This window comes from Misgurnus anguillicaudatus, chromosome 11 (genome assembly GCF_027580225.2).
Source record: "Misgurnus anguillicaudatus chromosome 11, ASM2758022v2, whole genome shotgun sequence".
In the NCBI taxonomy this organism is placed as follows: domain Eukaryota; kingdom Metazoa; phylum Chordata; class Actinopteri; order Cypriniformes; family Cobitidae; genus Misgurnus; species Misgurnus anguillicaudatus.
The window spans coordinates 23,328,497-23,345,483 of record NC_073347.2 but is presented as its reverse complement, the minus strand read 5'-3'; the positions used below and the strand labels follow the sequence as shown (position 1 = coordinate 23,345,483).

The following is a 16,987-nucleotide window of genomic DNA, read 5'->3' as shown; positions in this document are numbered from 1 at the left end:
GAAAAGGCCATGCGTGCTGTGTTTAAAGCACTGAGTGAAGAGAGCAGTGGTTTACCTGGCTGACTATTTCCTATTGATGGATGCCGGATTGTTTGCAGCGCTGCGGCTGAGTGAGACCTTCCTTTAATCAATTTGCAGGGAGATCACGCTGTAACCTTTGCTGCAGGGGTGGTCTGGAGATATCGAACGCGAGGCTGCCCACACACTGTACATGTATTGAAAAAATGTCTGGTTAGCCTAACCTGGTAACCTAACAACATAAAAACATGAAGGAGGGGAAGTCTTTCCTGCATATAGCTTTGAACGAAAACACTGCGGTTAAAAAAGCCCACAAAAGCAGCAAACGTGCTGAAATGCACATCTTTGCACTTTAACCGACACTTGAAAAATCATTTGTGCCTTGTCAGTGAACTTGAAATTGAAAGTTTGAAACACTTTTTTGATTGTCAATCATGTTGTTTCATCATGTAATCCCAATGTAATTTTATCTTGTTCAACACAATCAAGTTTGTTAAAAGGAGCTTAAAGGGACACTCAACTTTTTTTGAAAATAGGCTTATTTTCCAGCTCCCCTAGAGTTAAACAATTGATAAATATTTTTACCGTTTTTGAAATCCATTCAGTTGATCTTCTGGTCTGGCGGTACCACTTTTAGCATAGCTTTTAGCATAATCTATTGAATCTGATTAGGCCATTAGCATCGCGCTAAAAAATAACCAAAGAGTTTGGATATTTTTTCTATTTAAAACTTGATTCTTGTAGTTACATCGTGTACTAAGACAGACAGAAAATTAAAAGTTGCAATTTTCTAGGCAGATATGGCTAGATAGATACTCTCATTCTGGGGTAATAATCAAGGACTTTGCTACTGTAACATGGCTGCAGCAGGCGTAGTGATATTACGCACTGCCCGAAAATAGTCCCCTTGGTTACTTTCAATAGCAGGGGACTATTTTCAGGCGCAGCGTAATATCATTGCACCTCCTGCAGCCATGGTCTGGCAACAAAGTCCTTGATTATTACCCCAGAATGAGAGTATAGTTCCTAGCCATATCTGCCTAGAAAATCGCAACTTTTAATTTTCTGTCGGTCTTAGTACACGATGTAACTACAGAAGAGTCAAGTTTTAAATAGGAAATATATCGAAACGCTTTGGTTATGTTTTAGCGCGATGCTAATGGTCTAATCAGATTCAATTGATAATGCTGAGCTATGCTAAAAGTGGTAATGCCAGACCCGGAGATCAGCTGAATGGATTGCAAAACTTACTGCTTATATTATGTTGTATATAATAATACAATCGTGTTCTTGCTAGTTTGTATGACATGTGAACTTGGGTGAATTAAATAGTTTCAAACAACTGTGAAAAGGCTTCCTTACTTACGTTTAGATTTACAATTACAGTATGCATTTGGCAGAGACTTTAACTCAAAGCAACTTACAATGCATTACACGCTTTGACCCTTTTGACTTTTGCTCTATTACTGAGCCATACAGGGGCACAATTATTTTTTTATGTTTTATTTATAATGCTTAACAACTGCAAGTGTGATGCTGGTGTAACAGAGAGTATGAAGCGATCAAATTATTTGTAGATGCCGAACCTATGGTGCACACTCAACTTGGTTTGAATGTTATTTTAGTCTTTAACTATAATAAAAAGGCTGCTTACCCCGATCATCATCTTGCCTAAGGGGTACAAGTACCCCAGTTTGAGAAAAATTGGTTTAACCTACATACCCAATGGTCTACCTCTGTTTCTGCTGTGTGTTTTAATGTTTCTACTTTTATTACTTTATAACGTCACGCTTACTGTAGTACTCGGTTCAAAAAGTTCTGCAGTCCAATGAGCAGACTTTAAGTGAGATGAAGGGCAATGCTAATAAACAATGTATTAATATCCGAATTGGTCTAAACATCCTCACCTGCTGATACTGTGCACTGTACAGTGTACAAGTAATAGTCTCACATTTCAAAACGTTTGTGAGTTACAAAAAATATTTCTGCTATTGAAATACAGAAAGGGAAAGAGTCAAGGAGACCTCGTGTTTTGTTCTTCTCAGCGCACCGAGACAGACACCAAGGACGCTTCAATTCGTTCGACCTACTTAAGAGTTGGTCAAAGTAAAGTGTGTCATATGCTCAGTTTCACTGAAAGAAAGAAAAAAACAAGTCTCTTTAGTGTAGGTGATCTACCAACATCATAAGTCATACTTTAATGTTAAGATCACCACTGTAGCTTTTATAGTTAATTATAAAGTCATTCTTCAGATTTAGAAATGAACTAGCTTCAACTTTTTACACCTTCTGTTGTTAAAAGCATCATACTACAGTACTGAAGGACTCACAAACATTCAGACCATTCTCAAAAGAAAAGTAATGTTGTCATTCAAATCATCCCACTGCTGAAAGCCACAACCACCCAAAAGCATGACTAAACGGAAACCTCACATAAAGCACCTATTTAAAAGTGTATTGCAGGGAATCTGAACTTTGTGGGTTTAAATATGTGTTTGCTTTTGAGGTCATTGGTATGCTAACATATTCTTAAATGTTGACAAAATTCATTTTCACACACACACACACACACACACAAACACAAACACACACACACACACACACAAAAACACACACACACACACACACACACACAAACACACACACACACAAACACACACACACAAACACACACACACACACACACACACACACACACAGACACACACACACACACACACCTCTGTGAGTATGGGTCAAAATATTGATGACTTACACTTGACTCACTTTTGTTCAAGTAAAATGAGAATGTTGTCTCCCTAATATTCATATCCAGTGTTGGGTAAGTTCCTCAAAAAAAGTAATTAATTACTAGTTACTAATTACATGTTATTAGATTAAGCTACTGTACAAATTTCTTTTTTTTTTCAAAAAGTATTTAATAACTTACTTTCTGAATCCTGTTTAGTAAATGATACAAAGATAGGCTCAAATAAATCATAGAAAAGTACATAAATTATTCTGGTCACACTTTTTAAGGACCAATTCTCACTATTAACTAAATATTAACTACTTTTGGATCCATGCATGTTTTATGTATCCTTTTATCACTATAAATACTTTGGTAAGTGTATAAAAATAATGGTAACACTCTAGTGTAGTTTACTATTCTCACTATGGTTAGTTATTAGCATTAATATTACTGAGATATTGGCTGTTTATTAGTACTTATAAAGCACATTTTAATGCCTCATTCTGCAAAACTTTATTCTAAATCCTTAATCCTACCTAATTCCTACCTATACTTAAACCTAACAACAAATGAAGAGTTTCGTTGCAAAACAAGATAACTCCGTTTTTTTCCAGAAATCTCATTTTTTGGTTGTGCAATATCAATTCAACTGCAGTTGGTTTGTTTTGATTTAAACCTTCATAACTTAAAAAATACAGCTAAGTAGCACCATAAAACAAAATAATAACATGATAACATATTAATAAACATGTTTTGACAAAAATGTTAAAAAATTGATTTATCCGTTTTGCAACGAAACTCTTCATTTGTTGTTAGGTTTAAGTATAGGTAGGATTAAGGATGTAGAATAAAGTTTTGCAGAATGAGGCATTAAATGTGCTTTATAAGTACTAATAAACAGCCAATATCTCAGTAATATTAATGCTAATAACTAACCATAGTGAGAATAGTAAACTACACTAGAGTGTTACCATTATTTTTATACACTTACCAAAGTATTTATAGTGATAAAAGGATACATAAAACATGCATTTTAACCTTAGACTTTAAATGTTGATTTTAAATCCACTATTGTATTATATATAACTGTTCTACAGAACATACACAGTATTTAGTTCAATTACACCAGAAGTAACTGTAATTAAATTACTGGAATAATACCTTTTTAAGTATATAAACAAACTTTCAACACAATGCGTGAGGACTTTAAATCCGTGACCTCAAAGCAATTTGTATGCATCTTTGTTATCAAGGACGTCTACGCCTCTATGCAAATATTTCCAAAAGGTCGTGGTTGTTGTGATGACACTGCTAAAAATGAAAGTTTTCGCTGACTAATTGTGCAGTTAGGTAGACATCCTAGAAATCAGACTTACCAGGCAATGAACAGCCGCCGGCATTAAAACCAAACATGTTGTGTGTTTGTTTGTTTGTATGTACATAAACAAAAGGGAAATGTAACCCCGCTCTCTATACACAAAGAAAAAATGGGCTTCAGCACCGAAACGAGAAATAATTCAGTGCGATATTAATCATATATACTTCTCAGACGTGAGATTCGTTAAGAAAACCTAATCTGGCAGAAGCCAGGTTTGCAGTGGTTGAGGAGCCCGAGTGTTTTGACATATAAAATGACTGCAGACAGTGCATGATGCTCTCCGCGCTCTGCATTCAGCCCACGTTTCCGGAAGATTCGAAGCGCGCTCCTGTGGCTCTGCCTGACCCACCGCCAGCCCTCCTCAGATCACATTCAAAGTGATTGTGCTGTTCAATATTTCATTGACATCAGCCTCAAAGATTGTTGCTACAGTGACACCAGAGATAATTATTTTTACCACAGTCTTTTTTCAGATGTTTTTACCCCCTCCGCTCTCTGGCTCCAGCCATTCCTGTGGAGAATTGTTCTGCATAAATCAGCTGGTGGAATATTGAATCAGCCTCACCACAGGGAATGTGTTTTTGTGTGTGGTACGTGTGACGGATTATTAAAGAGTCGACGCACAAAACCAAGCATACAGGGCCACCATGTGGCAGCTCCGGTGGTTACATTTCTGCACACGTTTCTGTTTTGTATTGGGTTTGGTGGTGTAATATCTCGCCATTGAATCTAAAAGCACAGATGGAGCGTTTTGAAATCAATCCAGGTTCAGGTGTAACACAAATCTCTTCCTCTCTGAAAAATCGTACAGCTTTGAAAGCAGCCGTAATAAGTGTCACAATGTAATTGCCGCATATTGCCTCAGGTATGGACATCTGCCAGGCAAATAAATGTTATAATGCAATGCAAACCTCAGAGATCCTTAGGGGAAACACTATTGTTATCCGTTGTGATTATGTGCATATTTAATAGCTGTTTACAGGCATGCTAATGAAATGCTCTTCGGAGAATGTCGAACAGGTCTTGCACGCACATTGCATAATATCCATAAAGCTGAATAGACGCGCATTCCAGTCTCTGATCAACAGTTTCATTAGGGGCATTTCAATTTAGTTTAAATGCCAATGAAACCTTGCAAATGCATTTTTTATTGTCAACCAAATCTCTTTGTTTTCATTCTAGCATTTGATCTACATTTTTAAATTAAGTGTTACATGATGAAAAATTATATTACTAACAAGTTTCGGAGAACAGTCTGTCGCGCTTGCGTTGCAATGTGTGTGTCAATAAAATATTCCTCAGAGAAATGCAGTGCCCTAAGGAAGAAACACAAAGCAGCCTCAGATTTCCCCCTTCTGTTTGTAGTGTTTTATGAATCACAAATCAGTAGGTTAATACAAAACGCCCTAGACGCAGACAGGAGCACTTGGTACTGTTATGGCTAGAAGGGTTACAGCTACAGAAATATCTCGCCGGATGAGCGCGGTTTTCATCCTAATCCTACCCTCAAAACCTAACCCTAAACCCAACATTTCAGGAGATTTAGGCCATATCTGTATCACATTCAGCCAGAACCACAGTTTTCATCCTAATCTTAGTACAAACCTAACCCTAAACCCAACATCTCGCGAGATTTGGACGTATCTGTATCCCATCTAGACAGAACCGGCTATGTGATACATAGGAGCCTAAAAGACGTTTGTACCAGACTGTCAAAAACAGGTTTTTGAGTCAGACCTTGAACTGGTCAATTGCATCTTTGCCAATTTAATTTAATTGGCACAAAAGAGCATCAAACTGCATGATGTAACTGTAGCATGCATACTATACATTCATTCTGTTGCATATTTATGTTTGATCAATAAACACTTGGTTAATTATTGGACTAAACTGATGTGTGAATGTGTGGCACAATTTAGGTAATTTATCTACATTAAGCAGACGCTTTTATCCAAAGCGTTTATAACGTCCTAGATCTACATTTACCATAATTAAGTCCAAACCAACATGTCCAAGCTATTTTTCTTTCTCTGTGCACAAAAAGAAAAGTTACAAGAGAAAAACTATTTAAATTTGTTATGCAAATGTACTGTGAGATGCTTAAAGGAATAGTCTACACTTTTGCCATATTAAACTATGTTATTACCTCAACTTAGACGAATTAATACATATCTATCTTTTTTCAATGCGTGCACTGTACAGCGCGTTGTGAATGTGTTAGCATTTAGCCTAGACCCATTCATTCCTATGGTACCAAACAGGGAAGCCACTAAACACTTCTGTGTTTTCCCTATTTAAAGACTGTTACATGAGGAGTTATACCAGTAAGTATGGTGCCACAAAATAAAACCTTTTTTTTTGGTACCATAGGAATGAATGAGGCTAGGCTAAATGCCAACACATTCACAACGCGCCGCACAGTGCACACACCGAAAAAAGACAGGCATGCATTCATTCGTCTAGGTCAGGGGTGGGCATCGAGGGCCACAGTCCTGCAGAGTTTAGCTTCAACCTTAATCAAACACACCTGAATGTCATTTCCAAACAGTCCTAAAGACTTCAATTACATTTTTCAGCTGTGTTTGATTAGGGTTGGAGCCAAACTCTGCAGGGCCGCGGCCCTCAGGACCAGGAATTGCCCACCCCTGGTCTAGGTTGAGGTAATAACATAGTTTAATATGGCAAAAGGGTAGACTATTCCTTTAAATATCCTGCTACTTTAAAGGTGCAGTTTGTAAATTTTAGTGGCATCTAGTGGTGAGGTTGTGAATTGCAACCGATGGCTCAGTTAACTGCTCACCCATCACATTTAAAACGCATAGAGAAGCTACAGTAGCCACCTCCAGACAAACATGTCATCTTCGGAAACAACTTCGTAAAAAGTTTGTCCATTAAGGGTTTCTGTAGAAACATGACGGCCCACAATGGCAACTTCCGTGTTAGGGGACCCTCGGTATGTAGATAAAAATGTCTCATTCTAAGGTAATAAAAACATAAGGGTTCATTATAAAAGGTCTTTATACACCCTTGATAATATTATTTTTATATTTATTAGTTTTGTATATTATTTTGAATTTCTGTCAAGAGATCTTTCTACACACTGCACTTTTAAGTATTTATATTGCAGCTACAACATGTAAAGCATACATCTTTCAGTATGACTATATTTAGCATCTGTATAAATCACAGGGATGCTCTTTTCTGACATCTTTTTCAGTAAAACCATAAAAAGAAGTTGTGTTTATTAAAAGAGACAGTTATTTGTTTTTTCTAAAGAATTTATTTGTTGACAATGTACAAGAACATTTTCAGGATGATGGTCTTCCCTGAAGGTCTTACTGTAAAAGGAAAGAAAACACACATTGTGAGAACTGCATTTTACATCAGAGCACTATCAAACTATTATACACAAACAAACTAGGATATCCAAACATTTCTCTATATCAATGCTCACTTCATTGATCATTCGATATGATAGTGAACTGGTGTTTTAAATATACCAGTTCGGACTCAAACTTGCAGACATGCAGTCTAATGTATAGAGTATCTCAAATGAGTGAATGCTGACCACACACAGCATGCTACAAATTAGTGGTTTATAATGGTTAAATAATAAGTTGTAGATAGTTTATACTGGAACAACACAAGATCCACCTGAGAGTATAAAGCTGATATTTCATTCAAGTTAGAAACACAGGTTTAAAAATATCTGCAAGTGAGGTGAAGCATTCGAATTCAACATGCAAGCACTCCAAGTAACCGGTAAAAGTGGATCACATCAGCACACCATGCCGATTTCCACTCTACCTTCTCCTGAAACCTCATTTCTCTCACTTCTGTAAACATCCAGGGGAGGCAGAAGAGGGCAAGAGATTGAAAACAAATGAGATCTTTGAACTAATGTCAATATCTAGAATTGCTCCCTAAAAGACAGAATTACATGAACTGGATCCCATACGGTCTATGGGACAGTTGCATGACTACACTTTCAGTAAAGCAAATACATTAAATCTTCCTCTATTGGATTACTAAGACCACCCTTTCACTATTAGTATACCACACAACAGAGGGGGGCAAACCACAGGCTGGCAGGACACTTTAAATCTAACCCATGAGGCAGTTTTTAAACGTATTAAATACCACCACATTGAGTTTGAGGATGTCAAAAATTAAAAATTTTATGCAATACAAACAAAACCCAACAGATGGCGCTAGCCTGCAATGCTTGCTTGACATAAAGACAAAAAGAAAATGGGACTCTCAATGTTGCATGTAATGAAAAATTTGACAGGAAATAAGCAAATTTAGTATCTGACAATGCGCTATATCTGACCAGCAAAAAATTGTTTACTTTATACAGACCAAAATCTACTTTGAACCAGAATTTAGTACACGTATACATATAGTACAGTACTAACTGTGAAGAAGCAGCTTACATTTGTCAAACTCAATGTGCAGTCCTTAAAGGAAAACACATATGTTTTTCAATGTGTGCCCTTTTAATCTTTGTACAGCGCTTCTTGAATGCGCCAGCATCCAGCCCAGCCCCATTCATTCCTATGGCTCCAAAACAAAAGTTTTATTTTGTGCCACCATACTTACTCATGTAACTACTCATGTAACAATCTTTAAATAGGGAAATCATGAAAGTGTTTGGTGGCTTCTAAATTCATCCCTGTTTGGAGCCATAGGAAAGAATGGGGCTAGGCTAAATGCCAACACATTCGCAAGGCGCTGTACAAAGATTAAACGTGCACGCATTGAAAAAAGATAGGCATGTATTAATGCATCTAAGTTGAGGTAAGAACATAGTAAAATATTGAAAAACAGTGGTGTTTTCCTTTAACTAAAATTGTAATAAATGCCATGGCCTTTAAGTCAAAAAGTTTGCCCACCTCTGCTATTCAAGCACACCACTTACTATATTTGTAAGATTAAAGTGAGGAACCTAATAAATGACTTCCAACCAAACCATGTATGTAGTACACCACAACATAATGGTCAATTGTATTAGCCATCAACACTGCTGCTAGATATGTGGAGTTAACTTTATACATCACTCCAGACTCTCCTTCAACAGCAGTTAGTCTACTTCTGAAAGAATTTACCTTCTACAATCCAGAGGTACATTTGATAAAAAAAGGAAAGATGACAAGTTATATCAAAATCTTGGCAGTGTGCAACACAAAGACCATGATGGGCAAACGAAACAACATTGGGGCAAACTACAAACGAGAATTTAAATTTGGGCAGAAATTAAGGTGTAACAAACATTACCTTCTTGCCAGCAGCACCAACAGAGGCTTTCTTGGTTCCTCTAACTTTCTTCATTCTGTTCTTGCGTTCTTTGCGCTGTTTTCTGGATGTCTTTTTCTTCTCATAAAGACCATGCTGAGAAGACAACAAATTAAGTCAAATTAAGCCAATGACAACTTGACTACAAGTCAGTGATAAAAGTCCTTCAACCCTTTTGAAAAAGGAAAGCATAAGTCAGTGGCCTACCCTTTGCAGCCTGTATTTGGGCTCATTTTTCTTGGCGAAGTCCAACGAGTCGTAAACCATGGCGAAACCTGTCGTCTTGCCACCACCAAACTGAGTTTTGAAGCCGAAGACGAACACCACATCTGGGGTGGTTTTGTACATTTTTGCAAGCTTTTCCCTGATCTCTGTCTTTGGGACTGTTGCTTTACCCGGATGCAGAACATCAACAACCAATTAAACAACAACACAAAAATGAATGAGCAAATGCATACTAAAGTGGGAGAACACATTAAATCTTAACCAAACTTAAATCAGCCATTACTGCCAGCCACTTACCATTTGCTTCCTCTGAAGCAGTCGGTTTGTCATAAACTTTCGGGTCCTGACAGTGACTGTGTCATTCTGCAAAGACAGACATGTGTAAAATGTGTTAGATTTCAGTAACAAGAGATGATCAGTTCTGCTCCAATATAACGTTATTCATCATTCAGAAGAAACCACCTTCAACCTTAACCAAAACATTTAATTAGTGTAAACGCAACTTTGGGGTTTAACGTTGCTAAAGTAAATTAAGAGGTAACCTGCAGCTAAACTGAGCAAGCTGGGATTTCAAAGGATGGTGCAACGATGGACATCAGTAATTTTTGTACATTTAATGTACTACAGAGTAGAAATGAAAAAGCAAATGCTTTTAGCATTTATCGGATAAATTCAAATGACCACACAAACACACCATTTTGTACAGATGTGGACAAAACGTTATGCTAGGCAAGTTAGCAATTTAGCTGTATTAGCTTCAAAGACAAAAAACAAGAGTTCGGATTTCTGCAGTGGGCTTCTATTTGATTATATCAGTATTTTATTATGTACGGGGATATATACAGAACTATACTGTTTAGGTGTCAACTTTTTAGCCCCTGCGTGACAGTCGCACGATGTTATGAACCGAGATACCTTCGTTTCACGGACCATCATAAATATAAAGAAATAGTCATGTCTGTTCTTTTCAATAAACCCATACGTTGACTGTAAAATATCTATAGTGTGGTTTACGGTGACAATTGCGATATACAGTTGTTGGATGGTGAAGATTAAATAAGATTTTCGGGTTGATTTATTCACACTCCACTCACCATCTTGGCGTCGGCTCGCTCAGGGACGAGGAAAAGAAAGAAGGACCCGTAGGTGCCCGAAAATATGCCTGTGCGGTATTAGAGTACATGAGATGGCGCCTGACCGAAATGCAAAATATATTTGTTTCTGTGTCCCACGGAATTCAAAAGTAATAAAAGTTTTATAAGGAAACACGATTAGTAATTAGTTACAAAAACAATTAATTATTTTAAAACATAATACTGATAATTAATAGTTCGTATGCCTAAGTGCATCTGTGCAGTAAGGCTTCTTAATAATATCCTTCCCTGCTTTTCTCAAATAAAACAAATGCAATATATGATTTTAAAGATCACTGTACATATATTATTTACATATACTTTATACTTTTGTCAATATTGTTTAAACGTATCAGTAAAACAACAAAACCACAATGCATGTTCCACAAAGCATTGTAAATGTTCTTCCGCTAGGTGTCAGTCTTGCACCGACTCTCATTTAACTTAAAAATTTTCACTGTCACGGTTGTCTTGTGTAGGTCACTTTGCTGTCATTTGGTGACATCAACCACTCAGACACAAACTTCCAATGCAATGCATTTAAATGTAAAGTTTATTGAAAAACACTTTAGTTTCAATATTTGACATGACATTACTCAGTCAATGTTAAATAAATTAAGGTTATATTTATACAAAATATTATTTACATTATGTAGGATGATTTGATGTAGAAAACAGTAAGGGATAGTTCACCCAAAAATGAAAATTCTGTCATTGTTTACTCTCATGTTGTTACAAACCTGTACAAATTTCGTTGTTCTGATGAACACAAAGGAAGATATTTTAAGAAATGTTTGTAACCAAACCGCTCGTGGACCCCATTTACTTCCATGGTATTTTTTCCTACTATGGAAGTGAATGGGGTCCAGGAATTGTTTGGTTACAAACATTTCTCAAAATATATTCCTTTGTGTTCATCAGAAAAACAATATAAGGATGAGTAAATGATGAAAGAATTTTCATTTTTTTTTGGGTGAACTATCCCTTTAAATCACTAATAATGACTTTAGGGTCAACAAATTGTGCAATTGCAGGCATTACATTATGCATCAATGACTTAACACACATTTGTAATGGTTTCCATTTTAATGGTCTTTTGGAATAAGGTTTGTTACATAGTGATCTATTTTTTTTTAATACATCTTGCATGCATCTTACTTTCCTTAACAGAAATCATCTAGGATAGAGTTTCCTGTGTGTTGGACTTTGCAGATGTGACATGGTCGACTATATGTATCCTGGGCAGCACAAAGATTTCTTCATTCTGTCTGGGAGATTTCGAGAAATTTACTTTTGATTTGTCCGTCACATCCACGCGATGATTGGACCTCCTAATGCAAAACGAAATGGTGGACTTGCAGTTCTTTTGAAAGTTTTCGTTCATGAAAGCGTAGATAATAGGATTGTTGAACGAATTTGAAAACCCTATGGCCTGTGTGACAGCAATAATCATATTGACTGTGATTTCGTCATACTTTTTCCCCAGATAACCTGCATGAAAGTAAGCACATGTGAAAAAGCCACACTTTGAGTCTGCAATGTGCTAAGATGTATTTTTGAACAATTTCTTACTGTGCTCAAACAGCATGTGCACTGTATGAAAAGGTGCCCAGCATACAGTAAACAACACAACGATGGTGACCATCATCTTGATTGCTCGTCGCTTCTTTCTGTTCCATAGGAAGTGTTCAATAATCAGTATTAGTGACATATAAGATAAATAATTCTTGTCAGCTATATTCTGAAAAATGGAAATGATAACCACTGGTTCATTAATAGTTACCTGGATATTTTGCTGACCTCCCTGTGGTTCATGGCATTTACCACTGAGGAATCCCCAATTTGTTTGCAAATCCAGAGCTTAATGGCTATTCTGGTGTAGATTAGTAACATTGCAGCAAGGGGTAGGAGGAAAAGGAACACTAGAATGAATGTAGCATAGTGCTTCCTGCGGGCATTTGAGCTCCAGCGTTCCTGACAGCATACATGATGGACCTGATATAGGAAATCATATTTCACCTGTACGCGAGGAACAGAACAAAGAGATTTTTTGATGAAAATATGGAAACTGGAACACATTAACTGGAATCTTTGAGGAATATGCATGAATAATCTAAAATGTTAGGCTTGTTATTTCCCTAGAATAGAACAGACATCTAAGAGTTTTCATCCTGTTGAATGTTTGAGGCTAAGTCAAATTTTCCGACATACTTTATGAGTTATATACCCACAGAAATCACTAAGAATACTAATTAGTGTTCCCAGTATGAAAAGGTCAAAATTGAATAATTTAATATGTACCTCTAATTGTTGCACAAACAGCATTGGGGACCCAACTGTCATGGCTGCAATCCAAACAACCCCTAAAATTGATTAAAAAAAACATTATTGTTAGGATGCATCACACAAAGATACTAAAAAAACTAATTGCAAAAGGTGCATTATAAAATTTTGGAAGATAAAAGTAAATCTGCTTATGAAAAATTCTTTAAAGAATAAAGATTCTCAAAAACATCAAACCCAGCATTCTGTATGCTCTTTGTGGTGTGCACTGTCTTTTTATTTTCAGAGGGTGCACAATTCCCTGGTATCTCTCCGCCGCGATACAGGTCATAGTCAGAATGCCAGTTACTATGGCAGTGGTCTGGACAAAAGGGACTGTTTTGCACACCAACACACCTAATAATACAACATAGTTATAACATAGAAAAAACATAGTTATAACGCAACAAAATCTGAGATTAAATTTACAATACATTTATGCATTTGGTTAACAATTTTATCTAAAGTGACTTACAGTGCATTCAATCTATACATTATACTGTATGTGTATAGGCCCTATTCATGGGTTCGAACCCACAACCTTTGCATTGCTGGTGTCTCTACCTCTTTAACTCTGAAAACTTTACTTTTAGTGTACTTTTCAATTTTAAACATTTTAATAACTTAAGATACTTGTGACATTGTTAGATAATAATGTATGGTGTGTAGTTCTATGCATTTTTGGCACTTGGAGGTGAGAGCATCTAAATATTTGTATGAAATATTTGTAAATGGTTTATTTTTTAATCTTAATTATATATTTAACAGACTTACTGTCAAGACTAAGACACAATACGATTCGATTTACCCAAGCATGCTTTTTCAAAGAAAATAGCCCTCATAAAATCAAAGAAAATTATAGATTTATATGAAACGTCAACGTCAACCCTAACCCAAGCCTAACCTCTTCTGATTGGTTAATTCATGAACGTAATACATTTTTAAAATGATATACAGTATTTAGGTCTTCATAACCTTGGTCTTCGTATACTTTTCTACACTGAAATAAAGTACTTTAGTCAAATAAGACACACATCTCAAAAACTTTTATAATAAAACATATTTAAAAGCATTAAGTTGGACTTACCGCCAAACCACTCAGAGGAGATATTCTGCAGCAATGTGAATGGGATGCAGAAGAAAGATATGAGGAGGTCGCTGACGGCGAGAGAGCAGATGAAAATATTTGTTGCAGTCTGGATCCCTCGCTTTCTTAACACAATATAGACAACCAGACTGTTCCCAACGAGTGCCAGGAGAAAAATCACCGTGTACACAATTATAAATATAGTTTTGGCGCTGGACGGTAACTCGGGGATGTAAACCAGTGGCTGTATCTTGTACGTTTTAATAAACTCTTGACGAGTAAGGTTGTACAACTGCAATAGTTGCTCTAATACTTCAGGAGTTATCTCCGTATCATCCATGTGTAACCTTTATCCTTAAAATATTCCGACAGAAAGCAAAGTTTTGCGAGATTGAGCGTGAAAAGTCCGTGATGCTTGACGCTCGGTGTCTCACGCGTGCAGCATCTCCCCTGACACCTACAATTTCATTAAATGCATCGGCTGTGAGTGACTCAAAACCTAGTGAGCTGCCTCACTGGACAGCATGTTGGGCGTCATACTCAGTAGACAAGGAACGCGCACGATGCCAAAAAAAGGTGAACTTAGGTAAATTGGGCCACTTTTGACACTGATGTGACTATCCAAATGTCCCAATCCTACCTGAATTCGCCCTACTGCTGTAAGCAACGCTTTAAGTATTGAGAGGCAGCAATGAAAGGACATCGATGTTAAATTACTTTACAGCTGAATTGATCACAATTATTGATGATCACTATTGGAAAATTTTAAAGAAATAACGTTTATTAAGAAATAAAAAAAAAATTCTCACATATTTTATAATAATAATAATAATAATAATAATAAGCGTATTTATTTAAATGTTACATTTGATAAAAATCCCTGCTGAAAAAAAAACAATAAAACCATTACAGAAAATTCTAATGGTTTTATTGGGAAGTTGCAGCCCAGTCTCCTGAAAAATAGCACGATGTGTAAAACTCGTGCAATACATACGCCAAATTCCACTTTGGCGTGCATATGATACGCAAGTCCTTCCCATTCACTTAAACGGGGCATCTTTTTTTGTCGTTTTATTTATTGTTTTCTCATTTTTTTTGCAATTTTTTTACAATTTTCGCTTGGGTTTAGGGTTAGAACAACTTTTTGTTATATAAAAATGACATTCTAACCCAAACCCCAACTCTAACCCCAACTCCAAGCGACCATGGCTTAAATATGGACAAAAACATTGATAAACCTGTATATTAAATAACCTTATTAAGCTAATCTAAAATCTAACCCTAAACCCAAGCGAAAATGGTTTAAAAAACAGAAAAAAATTGAGAAACCAATAAATAAAACGACAAAAAAAGATGCCCCGTTTAAGTGAATGGGAAGGACTTGCGTATCATGCACGCCAAAGTGGAATTTGGCGTATGTATTGCACGAGTTTTGCACTTCGTGCTATTTGTGCGCAACCTCAGGAGACTGTATTGGAATTTGATTGGTTCTAATGGAATATGGCCCAAAACACACTACAGTGTATTGGTTTTTGTTGGTCTCCAATGGTATGTATTGGTTCTATTGGTTCTATGTATTGATTCAAATGGAATATATTGGTTCTAATGGAATATGGCCCAAAACACACTACAGTGTAGTGGTTTTAATGGTAAAAGCTAATGGTTCCTATTGGTTTCTTAATGGAAACCATTCGAATTTTCTGTAATGGTTTTATTGTTTTTTCAGCAGGGATATTTGACTTTTTCCATGTTTAAGTGCTATAATTTGGCCCCCAGTGCAAATTGTAATTTTAAAAAGACTCAAAAAAAAAAAAAAAAAACCCAGTAACTTAGTTTTGAGAAACCATTCTCTGTAAGCATGTGAAAAAATAGGTCCTTGAAATTTGTCTCCCCCTGTGATGTCAGAAGGGGATAATACCGTCCCTTCATTTGCATTATCCAACCACGGCACAGCCATTTAGTGCAGAGATCAGCTCATTTGCATTTAAAAGGGCACACCCAAAAACGGCATATTTTTGCTCGGTCCTATTTTAACGTTATAATAAATTATCTATATGTATTTTGAGCTAAAACTTCACATATGTACTCTGGAGACACAAAAGATTTATTTGACATCTTAAAAAAAGGCTTGTGAAATTTCCCCTTTAAAACACGGAACCTTATTCTCACCAATTTTATTGTCATCTGATATTTTGTAAATCAGTAACAAGAAATGTTAAGAAAATTTTTATTAGTTTACTTTCTACAAGGCTACAAACTTGACTTCCTCACTTTAGTCGGTATGGCGTGTGGTACTCAGTTAGTGTTCAGTGAACAGATTTATAAGTATCAAAACCCATTTTTTCCTGATCTCAATGTCTCTTCTGTCATAAATGAATTAAATTGTTTAGTGTGGGGCAGTGAACAGGGAGTGGATTTTCCTGTATGCATTAGAATGTACGAGGAGAATAAATGCTGGAAAATGTTTTTTTACAAGATAAATATGACCCTGCTTGTGAAAACTCAGAAAAACAGACAAATGTGTGTTATCTTGTTCTTTTTTGGGGGGGTAACATTGCAAACTTTAAATATTTTTAGGTTGTATGATTTGTTTCCTGAAAAGGGTGCTCTTGTGACACAAAATATATCAACAAAAAACCAATCTGTGATTTTAAACAAACGGCCAGCGGGTAGATTGGACATTATCATACTATTTGATTCAAGCAATTTACTACAGCAGAGATTGGAGACGTTTTAAAAAAATTACATGGGTATGTTGTAAAATATAACAAGGTAATTGCTATTCTTGAGATATAATG

General features: G+C 36.2%; 2 protein-coding genes across 3 annotated transcripts; both read right to left on the bottom strand.

Annotated features, from left to right (window-relative positions):
• Positions 1–7,384: 7,384 nt before the first annotated feature.
• On the bottom strand, positions 7,385–10,831 carry rps24 (ribosomal protein S24). 2 transcript variants are annotated; one of them, XM_073873352.1, is made up of 6 exons: positions 10,742–10,831; positions 9,947–10,010; positions 9,630–9,841; positions 9,405–9,518; positions 7,935–7,963; positions 7,385–7,465 (listed from the first exon to the last, which is right to left on the bottom strand). In XM_073873352.1, the coding sequence occupies exons 1-5, from the start codon at positions 10,742–10,744 to the stop codon at positions 7,958–7,960; spliced, it is 399 nt and encodes a 132-aa protein (XP_073729453.1). In that variant the 5' UTR covers positions 10,745–10,831; the 3' UTR covers positions 7,385–7,465; positions 7,935–7,957. The 2 variants fall into 2 exon arrangements, with proteins under 2 accessions (XP_073729453.1, XP_073729454.1); XM_073873353.1 differs by lacking the exon at positions 7,935–7,963.
• An 879-nt stretch (positions 10,832–11,710) lies between these two features.
• qrfpra (pyroglutamylated RFamide peptide receptor a) lies at positions 11,711–14,852 on the bottom strand. Its single transcript, XM_055171106.2, has 6 exons — positions 14,190–14,852; positions 13,301–13,459; positions 13,082–13,143; positions 12,564–12,799; positions 12,353–12,450; positions 11,711–12,271 (listed from the first exon to the last, which is right to left on the bottom strand). Exons 1-6 carry the CDS (start codon positions 14,527–14,529, stop codon positions 11,958–11,960), a joined length of 1,209 nt encoding a protein of 402 aa, XP_055027081.1. The 5' UTR covers positions 14,530–14,852; the 3' UTR covers positions 11,711–11,957.
• Between the last annotated feature and the right edge of the window lie 2,135 nt (positions 14,853–16,987).